This window comes from Physella acuta, unplaced genomic scaffold, assembly GCF_028476545.2.
Source record: "Physella acuta isolate Inbredline_101_S28 unplaced genomic scaffold, ASM2847654v3 ptg000005l, whole genome shotgun sequence".
Taxonomy (NCBI): domain Eukaryota; kingdom Metazoa; phylum Mollusca; class Gastropoda; family Physidae; genus Physella; species Physella acuta.
In genome coordinates this window covers 1-21,392 of record NW_026731525.1, presented here as the reverse complement: position 1 = coordinate 21,392, position 21,392 = coordinate 1, and the positions used below count along the sequence as shown (strand labels likewise).

General features: G+C 34.6%; 1 protein-coding gene across 1 annotated transcript in view; it reads right to left on the bottom strand.

The window, feature by feature from the left end:
• The window catches only part of LOC131936175 (macrophage mannose receptor 1), a 30,566-nt gene extending 12,331 nt beyond the window's left edge, over window positions 1-18,235 (bottom strand). Inside the window, exons 1-21 of the mRNA XM_059293124.1 lie at window positions 18,097-18,235; window positions 12,808-12,958; window positions 10,839-10,927; window positions 10,308-10,430; window positions 10,047-10,160; window positions 9,400-9,564; window positions 8,982-9,073; window positions 8,380-8,524; window positions 8,219-8,251; window positions 7,716-7,886; window positions 6,232-6,348; window positions 5,703-5,813; window positions 5,539-5,592; window positions 4,722-4,907; window positions 4,074-4,228; window positions 3,141-3,254; window positions 2,716-2,831; window positions 1,703-1,845; window positions 1,059-1,264; window positions 769-905; window positions 536-588 (exon numbers count right to left, since the gene is read on the bottom strand). Of these exons, the coding sequence (XP_059149107.1) occupies window positions 536-588; window positions 769-905; window positions 1,059-1,264; window positions 1,703-1,845; window positions 2,716-2,831; window positions 3,141-3,254; window positions 4,074-4,228; window positions 4,722-4,907; window positions 5,539-5,592; window positions 5,703-5,813; window positions 6,232-6,348; window positions 7,716-7,886; window positions 8,219-8,251; window positions 8,380-8,524; window positions 8,982-9,073; window positions 9,400-9,564; window positions 10,047-10,160; window positions 10,308-10,430; window positions 10,839-10,927; window positions 12,808-12,958; window positions 18,097-18,160 (2,539 nt within the window). The 5' untranslated portion in view covers window positions 18,161-18,235. The remainder of the gene's footprint in view (window positions 1-535; window positions 589-768; window positions 906-1,058; window positions 1,265-1,702; window positions 1,846-2,715; window positions 2,832-3,140; window positions 3,255-4,073; window positions 4,229-4,721; window positions 4,908-5,538; window positions 5,593-5,702; window positions 5,814-6,231; window positions 6,349-7,715; window positions 7,887-8,218; window positions 8,252-8,379; window positions 8,525-8,981; window positions 9,074-9,399; window positions 9,565-10,046; window positions 10,161-10,307; window positions 10,431-10,838; window positions 10,928-12,807; window positions 12,959-18,096) is intronic.
• Window positions 18,236-21,392: the final 3,157 nt, after the last annotated feature.

Genomic DNA, 21,392 nt, shown 5'->3' with positions numbered 1-21,392 from the left:
CAGTGGTCATAAAAAATTAATTTACATGAATCTGAGATGTTAACCTGAACTTTATAATTCAGTCAGACAATTTTTGACCAGCTATATCTGTGGATTTCATTTCTGTAAACCTCACTTTTTATTAAATCTTTTCGTTTTACCAAAAATTACACTTTTGAAGACAACATGGTCTAGTTATGCAGTGATTTTTACATTTTCAACAAGAAAAAGCTAAACTGATTTTGGCTGTTTTCAAATTTTGCTTAGTTAAAAAGTACTAAAATCATTAAAAAAAAAAAATCTTGTGTAAAGTCAGACAAAAAGCACACAATCAAGTTTTTAGAAATATGTCCATTTTAATTACACAACACTTTATTTTTAAAAATCATCAAAGGGTATCTCAAGACTACACTCAGAGGAAGCTATTATAATGTTTAAAAAGATTATTATAATATATTAAAGTATGAAGGCCCTATAAATATTCATATAATTATGTATAATGAAATGAATATTTGTTAGATCATAATTGCATGTGGCTATTGAATAAAAACCTTACCAGCCTCAGTATCCCTATCATTTAAACCTATCCAGTAAGTTCCGGCAGTGTTTCTGACAACAAAATATAATAAAGTAGTAAACAGCATTCAGCAAGAGAAAATTGTTATAAGAAGTAATTTTTGAAGTAGATAAAAATCTAGACTCAAATTAAATTTAGACTGATTACCTTAGTAACAAACGACTAATTAAAACAAGTAGCAAACGCCTAATGAAAACAATTGTGTTACTTACTTCAATAAAGTTGTTCTGACCCAAGTTTCAAAAGCAGAATTTGGAATAGAGATCAAGGTGCCACCACTAGCTCTGCTTGCACAGTAATCTTTGGCACTGGCCCATGGGAGAGTAGCATTGGTGGGCATGATGAAAGGCTAGTCAAAGCAAGAAAATCTTTAAATGTAGCGGTTATATTTTTTCTCTATTATTCTATTATTATTCTCTATTATTATATTTTCTATAATCTTCCAACCAAACTGCCTCAATCACCATTTAGCACCATGATTCAAGGGTCAATCAAAACTCACCATGTAACACAAACTTCCCCTGGCTGTCCACCCAGCCGGACAGGGCAAGGTGGGGGTTGTGGATGGTGTGGTCCTGGGTGTGGTAAAACCAGTGCGTCTTGTTTCACAAATGTAAGGCAGTGTTTTGCCACAGTTGTAATTTACCCACAATCCTGTAGGCCTTGCTGTTTGCATACCCACACATGTGTTGGCTTCATTGGCATTACCTATAAGGGTATAACAGTGACAGTGGCTACTATTATACAGAATAACAGTATTTAATTTAAAGTGATGAAGATGAAGGATGATCTAATAAAAAGGTTTAATTAACCCGTTTTACTAAAACATGTAACAAATTAACTTTCTTTTAAATTTAAAATTTTTTATATAGGTATATTTTTTAATTAAAAAAAATATTATTTAGTTATTAGATATAGATGTATTTTTAGAGGTTTCTATGTTTAATGTAAATGTCTAAGCTATTTTATTGTTAATTTTTAAAAAGCATTAAAAATGTGTAATATTAGAACAGCTCTGCTCTTTTAAAACTGAGACAAACTGCATAACCAAAATGAAAAATGAACACAACTTTAATATTAAAAATGTTATATCCTAAAGCACTATAATAATAAAAAGAAAAAGAACGCAGCAATAAAATCAAAGACCTGTGTGAGTGTTGCTCCATGATGTAAAAGAGAATGGAACATTTGAAACCCATCTGTAAACGTTGCTTGTTGCAGACAAACCAATCCAATAGGCCTCAATGGTTTTTCCAAACAATTCAGCTGCCAAAAATGACTGGATCTGACTTTAACATCACACAAATAAATTTTAAAATTATTTTATAACCAACTTAGTGTACTGTTTTATCACACACTCAAGCTTTCTCCAAATGTGCTTTTTGTAATACTTTTTTTAGCAAGCAATTAGCCACACAGTCTCTCTGTTTAAAACAAGCCTCATTTGCCATATGCATCTCATTATCATCTGATTTACCAGCACCAAATAACTGGCATAAAAATTTGAACTTCTTACACAACAGCTAGCTAATTTATTTTACTTACACAGACTTATTTGTCTAGTGTATCTTGCTTACACAAAATATACTTATATAGTGTATATTACAGAGAACTACATATATAGTAATTCTTACACAGACTTACTTATGATTATATGGAGTATCTTACTAACACGTGTTTACTCATTTTGTGCATCTTACACAGATTTCTTTCAGTAGTCTATCTTACTTATTACACAGACTGATTTTTAGTGTAAGATACAAGTTACAGATTTGTAGTGTATCTTACTTTTTACAAAAACATTTAGTATATCTTATTTATTACAGACTGATTTAGTCTATCTCAGAGGCGTATCGACCCTTCCCGGCGCCCGGGGACAAACTTTCGATTTGCACCCCCCCCCCCTCGAATTTTTCATTTGCACCCCCCCTCAAACTTTCAATTTGCACCCCCCCCCCTCGAACTTTTCATTTGCACCCCCCCTCAAACTTTCAATTTGGTGCCCCCCCCCCTAAGGTCGGCGCCCGGGGACATATGTCGTCCCCCCCCCTCGCTACGCCTCTGATCTATCTAACTTATTACAGACAGATTTAGTATACATTATCTTACTTATTACAGACTGATTTAGTATATCTTACTTATTACAGACACAGACTTACACATTATCCACAGTGGCTAAAGTTCCACTCTTGCTTACACAAGCTGCTTTGGCTTGGTTGTAGTTTACTGCTGCATCATTGTAGCTATAACATGAGGCTCCATAACCTATTGAGTTCTAAAATTTAAAAAATTAGGATTGGAATAAATTTAAGTTATTTTTTTAAATTACTTTTGAAATATGACCATCTTGAATCAAGACTTTACTTTACAACATTCAACGAATTTACCATTTTTTTTATAGTGTTATAGTGTGACATTTTTTTTATCATTTTAAAATTAGATAAATAGAGTACAGTTTTGTTACTTGTGAACTTTTTATTATGCATGATACATTGCCCTATTTTATTCAAACCTAAAAACATTTAGCATATCAACTATTTACAAAGTGACATCTTTAAAATAAAGTTTAATGAAAAACACTCACTGCAGGACATCCTTGCTGTTCAGGCGATCCGTTTTTGGGTACGACTTTTTTTCCTTGCTTACATGCAATCAACTTGTATTTGGAATCACAAGTAGCGTCATTCCACTTACCATTCTACAATGTAAACAGAGTATTATTACAATGCTGAAAGTAGGCATAGGTACATAATTAAGTCCCTGTAAAGACAGAGCAATCTACAGCCAGTCAGGATTTGAGCCCGCCATTCCTCACGACAATGATTCACCTCGCCTTTCGCCCTCAGATTCTACAATGAAAAATTCTCTATAGTCATCATACAAGCCATGATCTTCACTGGAGCTGCTAAAATCTATATTGGTCATTGTAGCTTGTGAATATATTATTAGTGAAAACAAGTTTAACCTGAAGCTAATGCTAAGCCTAACTGTAGTCTTAGTCATAAGCTTCTGATCAGACCTGTCACTAGCAGCATGTTATTTTTCCTAGTTAGATTAGAAATATTTTAGAACCACTGGAAAAGTGTTGAGCTAAACCCTGTGTTACTGTAATTGTTTACCCTTGATCAAGAGACTGCTATACAAAATGACTGCCAGATTTTCTTTTTGACAAGATGTAAAAACAAAATTTTAAAAGCATGTGGATCTGACAAAACCTGGTCAAATTTTTATGTGTTAACAGTTTGTGATTTGGCCCAACAGTCCTAATCATCAAATTTGTTTAAAATCAAACACAAAGTTAACATTTAAAATGGTGTTGGTGAGGCTAATCTAAACATTATAGTCTATACAAAAAGCCCTTTATATTAAATTCGGTTAAATCAAGACTGCTCTCTAATATAAATAAAATCTGTAAAAAAATATATCTTATTTCGGGCAGCAAAATGTATAACTACACATGGCTGTATATAGGCCTACTGTAGATGTACACAAAATAAAACCTGATGAGAAAGCTTACAGCATTTGCTAGCATAGTGACACAGTCTTCTTGATTCACATTGTTGGGCTCTCCTGGGTTCCAATTAGTATAAGTAACCAGAGAGTTGTCTGTCCATTCAAAGCTGTTCTCCCTTTTTTGATCATTGAGACCTATCCAGACTCCATCATTATAACCTGCAGGAAATGTAGGTTGGGAGGGGGAGAGAGGGTTAACAGAAGGTTACAATACATTGCTGATATAATGATTTATGAGGTGTAAGTTTACACAAATGTTTTTTTTTTAAATTAACTGTAATTTCTATTTTTTTAATCCTCAAAAATTTAGTAGTCCAAATATGTGTTTATGAGTAATTACCAGAAGTCAAAATACTAAACATAAATAATAAAGCAACTACTATCAAGTTCACTATCTAACTAGGTAATTGATACAGTTTAATATATTTTCTTTAAATATTCCCTCCCCTGAACTTAAAAAAATTATTTATATTGGTTGTTAGCTTATTTCCATTAAATAAATTACAGTTGGTCTATATTTTAAGTTTCTACCTAAATACAATATCATAGCACAATAAAAACAACTAAACAAACCAAAGGGAGGCTACCCCTTTCTAATTCTTAACGACAATCATTGGTAATTTGCATTAAAAATACTTTAAAATTAGCTCACCTCTAGTGATCTGGCTGAAGATGTACCTATTTTCAGCATCATTCGCAATTGAAGCAAGCGTAGCCTGTTTTTGAGAGCAGAATGTGCTGGCATCAGAAAACGTGACCCCATCCGGATACGAAAACATGGCGTAACAGGAAACACCATAGCTTGTCCAGCCCCCTGGACACCCCCACATTTTGTCAGCTGAAACAAAAATCCACATTTATGATTAGATATTTTTACATTAAATTAATTATCAGCTGAAACAAAAATCCATGTTTATGATTAGATAATTTTACATTAAATTAATTATCAGCTGAAACAAAAATCCACATTTATGATTAGATATTTTTACATTAAATTAATAATCAACTGAAAACAAATCTACATTTATGATTAGATATTTTATATAAAATTCATTAACAGCTGAAAAGAAATCTACATTTATGAAAAGACATTTTTACATGGTCTAATTAGATTATTTAGTACATATATAGCACACATACCAAATAGGGGGTGGTGAGGAAGTTTTGATTGAAGAAATTAAATTTAAGTACCATCTAAAAGCTCCCATAAGAGATTGTAATATAAATACTAGTAGAGGCTCACATTAGAAGACACAGCTGAACACTGCATAGAATATTGGCGCACTACAAAGTACGCTGGAAGTACAATAAGAACACAGCAGAAAATTAAAAGTACATGAGTAGAGCATCAGAAGAACACTAAGTAGAACATCAGAAGAACACTTAGTAGAACATCAGAAGAACATTTTGTAGATCATTCACAAGCATACAAAGTAGAACATCATGAACCAATGAGCAGGTGGGCTTACCTGGGATTCCTGCTGGTGATGAGGCTGGTCTTGGTGTAGATAAAGTAACTCTCCCTGAAAAAAGTTTACATTTAATATTGCTCCTACATTAATGTGAACAATTTTTCTTCCCAAATCAGTTAATTAATAATAATTTGGTTTAAATAAATAAATGAAATGTTCACCTTTCTTTTTGCAAATAAATCCATAACGGTTATTACAAGGGAGGTCATCCCACCGTCCTGATGATTTTATCATTACTGCACAATCAGACTCTTGAGCATTATTAGGCTGGCCTACAACAAATTGCACAAGCATAAACCCTCATATTAATTTATAATGTGATAATAATATCTCTCCATATTGGATGCACTAAGAGAAGTAGAATCTTTGGGGCATTTATTGTGGTACATCATGATCCTTCTCAACTTTTGCCGGTATGGTCCAAGAGAATGCTAAGTCATAAATTTGACACTAACTGCAGCTACATCATACATTTTCCTCTTACTATAGCAGCTGTCATCTCCGCTGTTTTTTTTTTGTTCAACTGTGCTAATCTTGTTTCATAAAACATCCAGAATACTACATTAAAGAAACATGAAGTCTGCTGGAAAATTTAAACCAGTATAACAGCTGCATCCCAGTTTAAAATACTCAAAAAATTGAGTATAGCTTCAACCGAAAGTTGTTTAAGATACAATAGAAAGACCTCACCTGAATCCCAGTTTAAGAAACCAAATGGTGAGTTGTTGATCCACTGCCAACCTTTCTCAGTAGCCCTGTCATTGGCACCAATCCAGAACATGTTACCCGCGTATGACATTGAACGCGCTGTTATAAAAAGAATTTTGTGGATGAATTTAGGTTAGGATTACATAAAATTACTTTAAATTCTAGTTCAATTCTAACCAAACCTAAAAAGCAAATTTTTTAGAGTATTCATGTGGGTGGTTTCTTTATATATTTTTTAAAATTTTAAAATACATGTGTCCAAAAGTTTATGAAAAAAAAAAACTCGGCTAAATAGTTTGTGTCAATCACTTGAGCAAATATTGTCATTTTAACCATTTTTCGTCTAGGTGAAAAATTTCAACATATTTCTTTCAAATAAACAAGAACTAATTGTATACTTTATTATTACACAAAACTAGCATATAGACCAGAGGTCTCCAAACTTTTCAGCCCGATGGCCGCATTAACTATCAAATATTAGTTCGGGGGCCAGTTTCTTCCAGGCATCTCTTTAGGTTGGCGGAACCCCCCCACCCCATCCAATAAATTATAATTTATATAGAAATATATACAAATTAAAAGTCTCTGAACTATCTATTGTTGAGCCGATGTGACCTTATTAAATTCACCATCTTCACCACATGATTCAGTACACTGCTAATGTCCATATATTTAGCACACAAAGCTTGCTTGTATATAATACAGTGCAGGAACATAGGTTGTAGAACGTTTTTCTCATTTGCTTGTCCAACCAAGCCTTTCTTTATGCCACTCATGTAATTTCTTACATGAATTGTCAGGCAATTGAGGTTAGTCCAGTCCAAGTTACAATCAGCAAATGTTTTTTTTAATTGAGTATATCTTTTCCGGTAAAAGTGAAATACATGTTTTGTAGGTAAGAGAGCTCTTGTGTTAAGTTCTTTCGTCTTCCACACCTCTAATAAACAAAAGCAGTTGAGAGGTGGAACAGCTGTCCAGCGACTCATCCATTGCAATTGAAAAATGGCGAAACTTGCTTGCATTTTTTGCTTTTGAGTCACACTGTTTTCACCAATTTCTGCAACATGGCGGACAATTGTTTTGAATTTTCGGGGCAATGTTCCTCAACCACCTCCAACAATCTATTTTTTTTGGGGACAAAATGATCTCCGCGGACCAGATGAAAAGACCTCGCGGGCCGCATTTGGCCCGCAGGCCGTAGTTTGGAGACCCCTGATATAGATGACAAAAAGAATCAAAAATCTAAAAAGAAAATGAACAGCTAGTAGTATAAAACACAATAGTAATATTGACAGGAAGACCTGCCCTCCACATTGTTGATTGAAGAAAATTGACCACCTTAATTAGTTACCTTTGACCAACTTAATTAGTTACCTTTGACCAACTTAATTAGTAATCATTGACCAACTTAATTAGTTATCTTTGACCAACTTAATTAGTTACCTTTGACCAACTGTATTAGTTACCTGAAAGAAAGAACTGCTCCTCTACACTGTTGATAGAGGCCAGTTGACCACCAGCGGTCTGACAGGTTGTCTGCGCATCTGTCCAGCTCATCATGTTAATGTTTATCTGGTAGCAGTTGTCTGAGTTTGGGTCCTCCTCCCACCCTGCACCACAGTTCACACTAGGTGGAGCTGGCAGTAAAGAAAATTAATGTATAATAATACTTTTTTCAACAGCAATGTATGTATTACTTATAAACAAGTAAATAAAGATAAAAAGAGTGAGTATTAAATTATTATGATATCAGCAGAGGAGTAAAAAAAAATTGTTTCTTTGAATAAAAATAAAATTGAACAAGAGCATGTGTCTTTTAAAATAACAAATATGCACAACATAACATACAATTATATCTTTTAGAAACAATAATGCAGAACTTATAATACATTTTTCATTTTGAAAACAATGCACAACTTATCATATTGTGTTTTAAAAAACAATGCACCACTTATAAAGTTTTACTTACTCGTACGAACTACTGGTGTTACTCCATTTGTTACTATAATACAAAAGAAATTATACATATATTATTAAACATATGCATATATATGTATGTTTGACAAAATCAGACTGATGCTCAAATAAACTGAGTATAGGAAAGGTTTGTGAAAATCTTTAACTTCTTACAAGGCACATGCTGACAGATGAATCTGTAGAGGGTATCACATGGAGCGTCGTTCCACTTGTAGCCTCTAGACGCTGATAGAGAGGCACAGTTCTCATTTTGATTGGCATTGTTTGGTTCACCTGGAGCCCAAGATGTGAAGGCCGCCTTTGATTGGAAGTAAACAAAAGCCTCAGTTTCATAAATTAAATATGCATTTGTTTAGGAAAGTAAATAAAACTAGCTACCCTGAAGGTCTGACCATGTGTATATAAATTCAATGCCAAACTTTTTCTTAAGCAAAAGCTAGGTTGTTGTCTAGAAGCACAAGCTATTTAAGAGGTTTTATAAACTCCCTGGAATAATTGTGAATACATTAACACAGGAATTAGTAAGATCCTATACATAAGCATAAGTATTTTAATGACCTAAATCCCTGGCCTAGAATTAAAATCATTTTTAAATTTTTAATGGAAATATAAATACAAATTTTACGATAATGAATCCACTGTTACTTATAGCATACAAACTAATCAAGTCATCAAATTTAAATTGATTGAACTCCATCTACAACTAAGAAGCCTCCTTTTATTGATTCAATAGCATGTAAAGAGAAAGATCTTACTGTCGTAGTTTCATCAAGCCAACCGAATGCATTTTCTCTGCGTTGATCATTTAATCCAATCCAATAATCCCCTTGTAGAGAAGTCACTAACCCTATAGTGAAAGCATTAAAAAACTAGGGGTATATTAAAATTAATTGTATTAAACACTTCACATGGGCATTTTAAGTGAGCTGATTTTATTTCCTTAATTTTAATAATTAACACTGAGATTTTAAAAATACTACATAAACATAATAAGAAGTGAAATTATTAACAAATTATATCTTATTAACTCTGTATATTTTTGCATTATCTGGTCTTATTATTAACATGGCGATTTGGTATAACAGTAGCCTCCCCTGAAAAGTCTACAGGAGAAAAAAGCATTATGTTATAAAAACTGGTTGACAATAAAAAAAATATATTAAAATAATATACCATTAACAAAACCATTAAATTCACTGTCAGCAATTTTCACAAGGTCCCCTCCATTAGCTTTACAGTAGCCTCTTGCATCTGGCCATGTCTTCAAATTAGTGTTGAGTTGTAGACAAGTTCGTTTTTGTTGGTAAACTGTCCAACCCCCAGGGCAGAAGACAGGGGCTGAAGTAAAATAGAAGCCGCATATTATCAACAACAGAATAATGGAAATAGAATAATTGATCAACACATTTATTTAGGAACAACATATTTTGTTGTTTTTTTTAAGTATGTAGAAAATGAAGAAATATGACAATATTAATAAACATTTAACAGGTATTAAAAACAAGCCAAAAAATTATTTTGGACTTAATATTCTCATAAGTTATAATTGATTTTTCATATTTTAATACCTCTTTGACTATTTTTTAAAGTACTTAAAAAATCACCTTTTTATTTAAACAAAAAATTAACCATATGATAATGAAAATAGTTTTAAGATGAATCTGTGAAGAAAAAATTATTTGTATTTGTATTTGAAGTGTATTCAGCAATTGAAGTAAAATTTAGATTTTTTAAACAATAAAAAAACATTTTATTTCAACCAGTTTTAAAATGTTCTTGCAAAATTTAATAAGAATTGTAAATGAAAGATTGTATTTCACCTGGTGTGGTTGGTCTTGTTGTGATTTGTGCTGCAGCGTTGAAGTCCACTTGACATATTACAGCTTTAAGAGCAGCACAGGTAGTGGTTACATGCCACTTTGGATCAGCTTCAGCTATATTAACATTTATTATATATATATATATTTATTTTATATATGTGTGTGTGTGTGTATGTGTGCGTGTATGTGTGTATGTGTGTGTAGTTGATTTATAGATTTATGTAGTTTAACCAATGTGTACAAGACAAGAACATTATATACCAGTTACAAGATATCCACAGTCCAATCGGTTTAGTGTATTATTGAAGTTGGTGAAAAATGGCCTGTATGTACCAACAACTGGCCCTTTATCCCATCTCCATGGTCCATTATTTGTGTTGTTATCTGTGAAGATATTCAAGTTATGATGGATGAATTATTATTATAGTTTACATTTTGTTTGAACTTCATTATTAAATAAAGCATAGACTTAGCATAGCCATATTCCCGAATCCCTATTTATGAAATAAATAATATAGGCTAATAAATTAAATAGGCCCTACAATATTTTAAATAATAATTACTTAATTTGTAAACTTAATTGAGAATCGATATCTTATTATCATGATTATCTAGAATCTATTGATCTCATATCTTTTACTGAAAAAACTTTTTCCTCGGAAGTAGAATCTAGTTCAGGATCTAGATCTAAGAGCCTAGTTTTAGATCCATATGACAGCAGACATTTTGATTGGTTCACTTGACAGTCTCACCCAATCCCCACTCATCCTATCCGAAATGTAAGCAACTCACCTGTTAAACCGAACCAAAAAGAATCAGGGGCCGGCACAGTTGTTCTTGCACTTGCGATACGCGTCTTAAGTGCGGCGTGTGTCACCGTTCTAAAAACATTTAAATAGTAAATAATATGTTTACGAGATCTATGGCCTACTTTTTTGGCCTTATTTATAACACAGAAACACTATTTTAAGTATTTTAATAGGTTTAATAGTAATAAATAAACGAAGATGCGAGAAAGACTGCTAACTGCTACTAAAGACTCTCGTGAGCAAGTCTGCTTAAATGTATCTTCTGCCACCCCCCCCCCCTCCGCGAATCCGATCTGTTTCGTTGGTCTAGGTGGTATTATTAAATTTAATGAGACGTCCAGATTTATATTAGGCGTGGCCTTGAATCCGGTTTAGGAAAGTGAACGTCGCTGAGTCCACCCAGCCCTGATAAGTACCTATCTTCCGTTTGGGAATTTAAAGGCGGCTAAGCATGGTGCTCAATACACATGTGAACTCGGGTGTTGGGAAATTGCGAGACGCGAAAAGCGAAATGGCGAGGCGGGAAAATGCGAGAAGATAATGCGAGACATCTGCGGAATCAAGGGTAAATAGCGAGACACCTTTTGCGAAAAAAAAGTTTTTTTCAAGCTTTTTTCGTCTTTATTTATTTAGATTTTTTTTTTAAATAAACAAGCATGTAGCCATACCCTTTAACACGAGTGTTGTATGTTTTTATTTTTTATCTATATATATATATATATATATATATATATATATATATATATATATATATATATATATATATATATATATATATATATATACTAAGAAGATCTAGATCTATCTATTAAAAAATCCTAACATCGTTGCTGTGCTACTGTCATCGCCCGCTCTCGTAATCGAGAGGAAAATCCTGTCTCAGTCGGTATTAATTTAAAAATCTGCTCATGTTTATACAAACGTGAGCTGTGTCATTGTGAACTGGTATAATCTTGTCAGCAGGAGAGATATTCTGCAACATGTATTCATGGATTGTTGTACTTGCAAAAAGTGTAAAAGTATAAACAATTTTAAAACGTGTAATTTATTTTTTATTAAGTAATTTTAATTACAAACAAAATTTACAAACAAAATCTTCTGTAACAGTCCTAGTACTACTCAAACACACCTCGTGACACCATCTTTAACACATAGTACATCCAACCCAGTTCATTAGACTCCCATTTATACATTTTTCTTTGGCTACTTCTTCCAATCCACATTCACAACATGTCGCATTCTCATCACAGTTGACCTCCCCGTTCATCCCACACATAACACTGGCGGCGGCTATAATACAAAATGTATATGCAACAATACAAAATATGTTTGCGGTGGCAGCGGATTGGGGCACGGTGATCTTCACAGACGGTAAATCAGATGGCCTGGCATTCCACACAAAAGACAGAAATTGATCTATCGTCGTCGGTATTCCGGGCGGTTTCGAACTAGGTGGTATTCTAAGTCGACACAAAAGATGAGTGGAGTTCACAAATCATCAGTATGTCTACCGACGGAAAAATCGGAAGTTTTAACAATGTAAACGTCTTTGAAGTCTGCACCAAATACTACTGTAAATCGGTTGCGGTAAATTTTTCGCAGAAATCTTCGCATTTTAACACCATCCAGCGTAAGTATCGGGTTCTGGTAATATGCGAGACAAAAAGTCACGTGACCGACCGTTTTTGCGCCCTTCTAGCATTTTCCCGCCTCGCCATTTCGGGGAACTCTACGAATCGCCAGGTTTGAAAAGTGAACTATAATTTATGAATTTACCGGGGTTTTTTTTTCTCTTTACATTACGTTCATTACTTTCTCTCATACAGAGTGAGCGGGGCGGACACTTGTAAAAGTAGGCCTATATATTTTCTATATAAATTCTATTTCGTTCTCTCCGAAGAGATGTCTGAAAGAAACTCTGGCAAAATGTAAGAAAAAAACTGTTCACTCACGACAAATCTCTGGCTAGATAACCAGGTGGTTGTTGGTGTGCGCAGTACGACTGCGCAGCAGCGAAGGTTTGTCTTACCGCTGGGAAAAGCCTGTAGCACTGCGCTGCAGTCCCCGTACCTACGGTTAACCATCCACCGGGACATGCAGATACTGTGGAAGAGATTGTTTTAATTATTGAAATTGGACTACTCTTTTACTGCTGATCTAGAAAGGTCTACTTCTCTTCCCGGATCGTGTCCAGATAACGTAAAAAGTGTACGAGCGAAAAGTTAAGCCCCGCCACGTTTTTACAATATTAAACCTAATCGACCAAAGCAACCTTGACCTATTTCTGATGTCTAGACATATTTAAACGCACGCCATAAAAACAACTCCTGTATCCGAATCTAGGGTTAGGGTTGGGTTAGTGTTAAAATCTAAAAGTGCAAGTTTCATAATAATATCCTCTTTTTAAATATTTTTTTTGGTGGCCGGACAGAAAGACGATAAATAAGGCTAGCACCCCCCCCCTCCCCCCACACAAGAGCCCTAATAAATGACTGCCTTACTTATTATATTCAGTTATCACCAACGAGTTCATTTTCTAAATTTTCAATGTTATAAAACTACAATTTTTTATTTATAATTTTTTTATTATATATATATATATATATATATATATATATATATATATATATATATATATATATATATATATATATATATATATATATATATATATATATATATATATATATATATAATGTATACATACATATATATATATATATATATATATATATATCCTAATTTATAAAAGGCCATGTGCGCTCTTCTCTCTCTCTCTCTCTTTCTCTGTCCGCAAAAAATTTTCGCCGGACATCACGTCAGAATCGGCAGCGATATATCGAGAACTTTTTACGGACTTTTGTTGAAAATAATATGTTAGATGTTTTAAATGTATAACCACAATTTTAGTTAAAGAAGAAAAATAAAAATTAAAGGCGTATTCGAATGTAGAGAAACAGTATTATTTATGCAACCGGAAAAGCATTAATAGATGTGAAAAAGAACGCATAAAACTGTGACGTCACTATTGCTTATACATTAACTAATGACGTCATCTGCCGTGTTTAGAATGAAAAGAAATGAACTATTTCATTCAAATTTGATTTAGATCTACGTACACTATGAAATGTATACAATACAATTTTTCCGGCCTAAACTCATAAAATTTATTTTATGTATTTGGATTCTAGATCTAGAGATTCTAGATCTAGACTAAATCTAAATCTACGCAATAACTAGATCTAGACGTAGACGCTAAGATCTAGATTTACTGATTTAGACTCTAACTTCTCTAAAATCAATTCCAAAAATAAATTTCTATACTAGGACTAAACTATTTCAAGACTTATTTATTTTATACAAAATCTTTGTTTGGAACTGGCTAATTTGGGATAAAAAAATTAATTTGAAAAATAGGCATATTCGCGTAAGTTAAGATTTTAAAATACGTGTTTCATTCTCCGTACTTTATAAGGTGCCTAAATAGCGGAGATGTTAGTGTACATTAAACCACGCAGGTGGTGCGGGTTCGAGACACACCAAGTCAACTTGGTTAATGTATTTTTTTTTTATTATGCTCGGGCTAAACTTTAAAAAAAATTCTTTTAGGAATCTAGATCTAGATCTAGATTGTCGGGTGTCCGGCACTTCCCGGCGCCGCAGGCGCTTCAAATTTGGCAGGACCTTGCCTTGGGGCGACAGAACACGGGGGCCGGTTGGCCGAAAAGTCTACGATGAGGGGGTCAAAACTGACATCGACTGACCGGTACCTTATATGAGCTATAAATTTTAAAAAAATGTCCACGGAGGAACCTCTTCATAACTCTTGAGGTCGTAGACCGACCCTCGGGCGAATTAATTAAGCATTCAAATTCTCAATGTTTTCGAAAGCCTAAGCGAAGCTGGGCAGCATGCCTAATATATATATATATATATATATATATATATATATATATATATATATATATATATATATATATATATATATATATATATATATATATATATATATATATATATATATATATAATTGAAAACTTACCCCTCACCACCCCTTCTGAATAAAAACCCTTCCCACGCCACTGCCTGATACTCCCAATCACAGCTATACCAGCAGAAATATATTTTTTTTCAAATCTCTATAATAATTCATTGCCTTAAGAGGTTGCGGCTTAAGTCAAGCGGAACAACTTCTTAACGGTGATTATAGAGCTCAAGTAGTCTGATCCGTTGATGTTATCGTCCACATCACTAGAGGCCTTGTCATTCATGCAGCCCATCTTTTTTTTTTCAAGACAATACTTCATTATCCTTTTTCTTCCTTGTTGGCTTAAACTTCAGTGCTTTCTAATAACTTTGCTGTTTAATTTTCTGGGTAAATTATGTTCTCTTCACCCCCATTTCCTTTTAGTATTTCTTTCTTAACTGTTTTTGCTCTACTGATTTCCCATGAGCGAGTATTTGAGATCGTCAAATCATTATGGCGCCCGGGGCGAACTATCATTGTCAAGATTTAAATAAAAGCATTGGTCGATAAAATGGGTAGTAGATTTCACGTGGGACCAATGCTTTAGTCAATGAAAACCCGTTTTTTTTTCTTACTGTCAATTCATTTAGAAGCGTATTATTTAAAAGGTTGTTTTTTTTTTTTTTTATTTTAAAAGTGTATTGAATAAATTTAGAAGAGAAGCTGTTTCCAAATATGCGTCAATATATTGGACTAAGTGTTTTTTAGTCAAAAGTGTAACCATAAACCTCAGAGGAGTCAGAGCCCCCTCCCCCCTTAAAGGGAGCGAACTGCCAGTGGGAAAAAAGGTTGAAATTTAAAGAAAAAGATCTTTCTTCTTCGTTCTTAATTGTAATGTTGGAAGGGATTTTCTCCAACTCATTTAAGTAATTTTTTAATTGTGTCAACAGTGGCTGAAAAGATGCGCAACGAAAAATAGGCAACGGAAAAATGTGCACAAAAAAAGTGCGAAACGACATTTTTGCTTTCTTAAATCAAGCATTTATAGACATTAACAAAGAGTGACTGCATGTACATAATAGCATGATAAACCATATATCCACGAGATGTGACAAAATTAAAGTGTAATTAGTTTTGTATTAGCAGAGGCGTAGCGACCCTTCACGGCGCCCGGGGACAAACTTTTCGATTTGCACCCCCTCCCTCGAGATTTCGTTTTGCACCCCCCTCAAACTTTCGATTTGCACCCCCCCCCCCCTCGAGATTTCCATTTGCAACCCCCCCCCCCCCCTCAAACTTTCGATTTACACCACCCACAACCTTTCAATTTATCTTTCCAACCCATTTTGGCGCCCCCTAAGGTCGGTGCCCGGGGACATATGTCCCGCCCCGCCCCCCCCCCCCTCGCTACGCTACTGTGTATTAGCGCATTTTTCCGTTTGCACTATTTTCCGATTGCGTATTTTTCTGGGAAGCGTGTCACCTCGTGAGCCATATAGACCGCTGACTATTTTCTGGATTAAGAAAGGAAATAAAAGCACCCGATACATTGCAAATGACAAACGTTTGTGTCGTAACACTGTTCACACAACTACAATAACATTGATAACAAAAAACTATAATTCTACAAGCGATAGTGCAATTAATAGTAATAAGAAGATCGAGAATTTTTTTCTTATGTAATCTTTAATAGATTTGTAGGAATAATACTCGTACCAACTAGTTCTCTTCGGTCACACAGCTAAACGTTACGATTACTTAACATTGATCTTACATCTTTGATAACTGTACACTTAACTTATATAATTTAATTGATACGCCTTTTTTGATCAGTTTCAACAAAAAGAGAACAAGTGCAATGGTGATAATATTTATTTTCATTGATAGCGTATTGTTATCTTGCTAATATCTGACGTACTCGAGTACCGAATTTATCCGCCTACATTTTTAAAAATACAGTGCTCGGATTCTTGTTTGCATTTTAGGTAGATAACAAATCCATACAAAACCAGATTTGACTCTTTTTGCGAAGTTAATTTGCGATTTGGGTATTAAATGTATCAATAGTTAGAACATTTGCTATCTTTTAAATTAGGTAAATTAAAACTAAAATCGCTATTTTAATTTTAAATATTTTTTAAAAAAATTAAATGTAAAATATAGCCCGCTTTTAGTCACTTTATATAAACTTACTAAGAAGGTAGCTAAATAAAACAAGTTAGAGAGGACACATTATAAATTTTAAAGCTCTACCTTAGGGGTCGTCCATAAATGGCGTCACACTCGTAGGGGGGAGGGTGGGTCCGTAATTATGTGACGGTGTGTGATGAGGGGGAGGGGGGGAAGGTTCAGATAGTGCGACGTCGCACTTTTGGATTATAAAAAAGCAATGTTAGGAAACGAATTTTAGACGTTATTTCGCGTTTTAGAAAACTGTTTTAATAAATTGTCATAGAAATTGATTAAAATACTCTATGTTTGACAAAGTTTGGACAAGATTTTCGAAAAATATCTGTTTTAAGAAAAATTCAACAGTTCAGACAAGATTTTAGAAAAATAACGATGTTTAAAAAAAAATTCAACTGCAATTTTGAGGGGGGTTGTAGGTTAAGGTGTGACGTCATTTTAGGGGGGGGGGGTCTGGCTTTTTGTGACGACGTGTGACGGAGGGTAGGGGGGAGGTAAAAATCGTCAAAAAAGGCGTGACGTCATTTATGGATGACCCCTTAGGCTTCGCACTCTCTTCTGATACTGATAGTTAAATCTATTTGCATGGTATGAAATGAGCTCAAGGCTAAACGATATTTCAATGCTTTCAGTCGCAACTTCGTGAGTTTTGGGGTGGAATTAGATCCAACGAATCAGCAACTAAGTCAACCTACTGATGAATAATAAGTGTACATTAAATTCTCGAGACAAATGTACAACTCATAGAATGAGATCCCTCTTTAAAATATGAATTTCATGAGTGAGATCCCTCTTTAGTTTAATCTAAGAATTTCATCTGTGAGGTCCCTTTTAATTAAGGATGAGGGGTTCACAGCTGTTTATTTACCCTTCCTGTCACGCCTACTACAAGATGTGAGTTATGTAACCTTTCTATTATGTAACCCAATCACTCCTCCTCCCCCTTTAAATGACACTAAAAGTATTCTCTTTAGTCTGTACGCGTACAATTTTATCTTTAAAAAAACTTTTTTATAATAACAAAGTTGTAGTTTAATTATTTTAAAAACACTTTTATTTGAAAACAAACAAACAAATAAAAACTTACACGCATGCTGAAAGCTGACAACACAACACAATAAAGTGAACACAAATCTGCCGGACACTGCCATGACACCTGTCTGACTGACAGCGATCACTCTACCGGTAGCCGCAGGTCATCGAAGCAGGTCTCCTAATTCTTTATCTTACCTTTTTTTTTACCTGATTGATTAACAATTTGTTATCACCGACACGCCAGGTAATTTACTGTAAAACTTTCGATTGTTGGTACTCATGTTTTTTTGTGAACATAGGTCTAGAGATTAGATTTGCCATATTTATCATGCGAGCAGCGTTTAAAAATATTTTAGAGTAATTACTCAAATGGACATTTTTATTATTTAAGTACTATCAGTCTCCAGTGTTTGATTTTATAGACATACCATTTCATCTAACCCACTAACCAAATGCAGTCCCTGCCTCCACTTCCACTTTAACGTCTTTAAAATGCTTGAATAGGGTTATTGACAAACTTTTTTCATGAACCAACAGCAAATCCCTATCAGTAACAAATCGAGCTCTTAAATAGAATTCATGCCTCTAATTTTAGAATTGTTGATAGGTTGATATAAACAGTCGAGCACAGAAGTTGAAATTATTCTAATGGAACGTGTGTATGTTTACATATTGCGCGTTTTTTTTTCTTGACATGTATAGGAGGCCTGGACATGTCGCAAGTGTAAACAGAGTTTCTTCCAGGCATCTCTCCAGGGGGGGGGGGGGGAAAGAGAGAGAGAGGGGGGGGGGGGGGTGAAGAAAGTCGACCCCCCCCCCGAACGAGATGGAATTTATATAGTAAAAATATACTTTTACTAGTGTCCGCCCCCCCCCCCCCCCGAACATATCAAGTACCCCCCCCCCCCCCCGGGAGAAAAAAGTCTGGAAGAGATACTGAGTGTAAACGCGGTGTTGCAGGATGTTTTGTTGTGGTAACCTACAAAATGACTGAAGTTTAATGTACCGCATGGAAAACTCTCCATACAGCACACAACCGACTCATTTGATGGACGTTATAACTAAAAGTAAAGTAAAGATTCCTCTTTAGACCAAACTATCCATTGGCCAGATGAAGTGGAGTTCATATGAAGGGATAATGTGGTCAGCACTATGCCCAGCCGCCTTTACTTTCCCATCAGAGTTGGGTGGGAAGTTCCAGTAACTTGAACCCGGATTCGAACTCGAAACTATCGAGTTAGCAGTCTAGCTCTCGAGAGCTAGGCCACGCCGTCCCATACGTTATAACTATAGATGATCCTTAACTGCCTTAATTTTTTAAAAAAACAACATACTGTTTCTCATACTAGATAATTAATTATTTTTAGCAAATGCAGAAAACTCAATAATGAATATTAATATTGTAACACAACAAACAGATAAAATTACATTTAAAATTACTCAGCTACAATCGCAGTTGAAGTCTTCTTGGATTCTTGGCTAATTCACCAAGTATCTCATCAGCTAAAACTACGATTTCTCTGTGAATATTTTTTTATAATTCCAAACCATTTAGTCAGTGGCGTAACGAGGTCGGGTGTCACCCGGTGCGGCACTTAAGGTTCCCAGAAAGAACCGCAACGGAAAAAAGCGCAACGGAAAAAAGCGCAAATCAAAAAGCGCAACGGAAATAAGCGCACACGGAAAAAAGCGCAAAGAGAAAAAAGCGCACACAGAAAAAAGCGCAAAGAGAAAAAAGCGCAAACGGAAAAAAGCGCAAAGAGAAAAAAGCGCACACAGAAAAAAGCGCAAACAGAAAAAAGCGCAAACGGAAAAAAGCGCAAAGAGAAAAAAGCGCACACGGAAAAAAGCGCAAACAGAAAAAAGCGCAAACAGAAAAAAGCGCAAAGAGAAAAAAGCGCAAACGGAAAAAAGCGCAAACAGAAAAAAGCGCAAACAGAAAAAAGCGCAAAGAGAAAAAAGCGCAAACGGAAAAAAGCGCAAACAGAAAAAAGCGCAAACAGAAAAAAGCGCAAACGGAAAAAAGCGCAAACGGAAAAAAGCGCAAACAGAAAAAAGCGCAAACGGAAAAAAGCGCAAACAGAAACAGAAAAATGCGCAACCAGAAAAAACACAACGAAAAATGTGCAAAAGAGAAATTTAGCACAAAGACCATATGGACTAGATGACACATTTATACATGACTGTTAGGGCTGCTGTGAGAGTGTCGTGTTTGATCACGTGATCTACTACCATTTAAAGCGTACCACTACCATCTGCATTCCCATCACCACGATACAGGCGATAATCACTTTACACAATGCCTATTATTTTCTTGGTCAATAATTATTCAACTACTATTCTCGTATAAACATAAAACTATCGACATTACACGAAGTATCTTTCACATTCTCCCTAGTCCGAACTACCTAGCTTGCATACTATAACAACCCGTTCCTATGGCAAAACTTCACTCTCTTTCATCCGCGTCATCAAACATGCATTCGTCATATCTCTCGTAACAATATATATATATAATATATATATATATATATATATATATATATATATATATATATATATATATATATATATATATATATATATATATACCGAGGGGTCTATTGGGGGGGGGTTATGACCCCCCATAACCCCCCCCCCCCCCGCCTACGCCACTGCATATAAGTATTCGCATAGATTCAGAGTAGCGTCCCTTTTGTTTACATGTTTTCATTACCCTTCAAACAAAAGTCTATTTTAGTTATATTGAGATTAAAGAATGTAAATAAATAGTATATACAATTCTGTAGAATAGGAACGATTGGGAGGGAAGTGACATTTAGCGCAGTAAATTTAGAGGTTAGGTAGGGTATAATAAATGGTGGGGTTAGGAAAGTTAAGGGGTCCATTCTCTAATAGGCAATCTATGTCTCTTTCGTACTTTCGTGTTGGTTTATTGTCGAACCTGTCCTCACCTCACATCACAACAGTTGGGTGACGCTTACCGTGTAATGTTAAAATAAATAGCATGTAATTGAGTTAGTTCGAAGTGAGTTTTCATACAAGCCCAACGCACTAATTAAGGTTGTCGCAAAATGTAACATATATGTAACATATGTCAATGAATTTTCATTAAAAAAAATGATGGCTAGTACAGTTTACGAAACTTACGAACTTCGCCGATACTTTTTTGGTGGGTAGTTTGGTAAGTATGTAGGCGGGTAGGTGGGTAAGTGGGTAGGTGGGTAGTTAGGTAGGTAGGTAGGTAGGTAGGTAGGTAGGTGGGTAGTAGGTAGGTAGGTAGGTGCGTCATGATGTGAAAAAATATTAAATACAAAATTGTTATTTTGGTGCGAATGAATGTTGTTA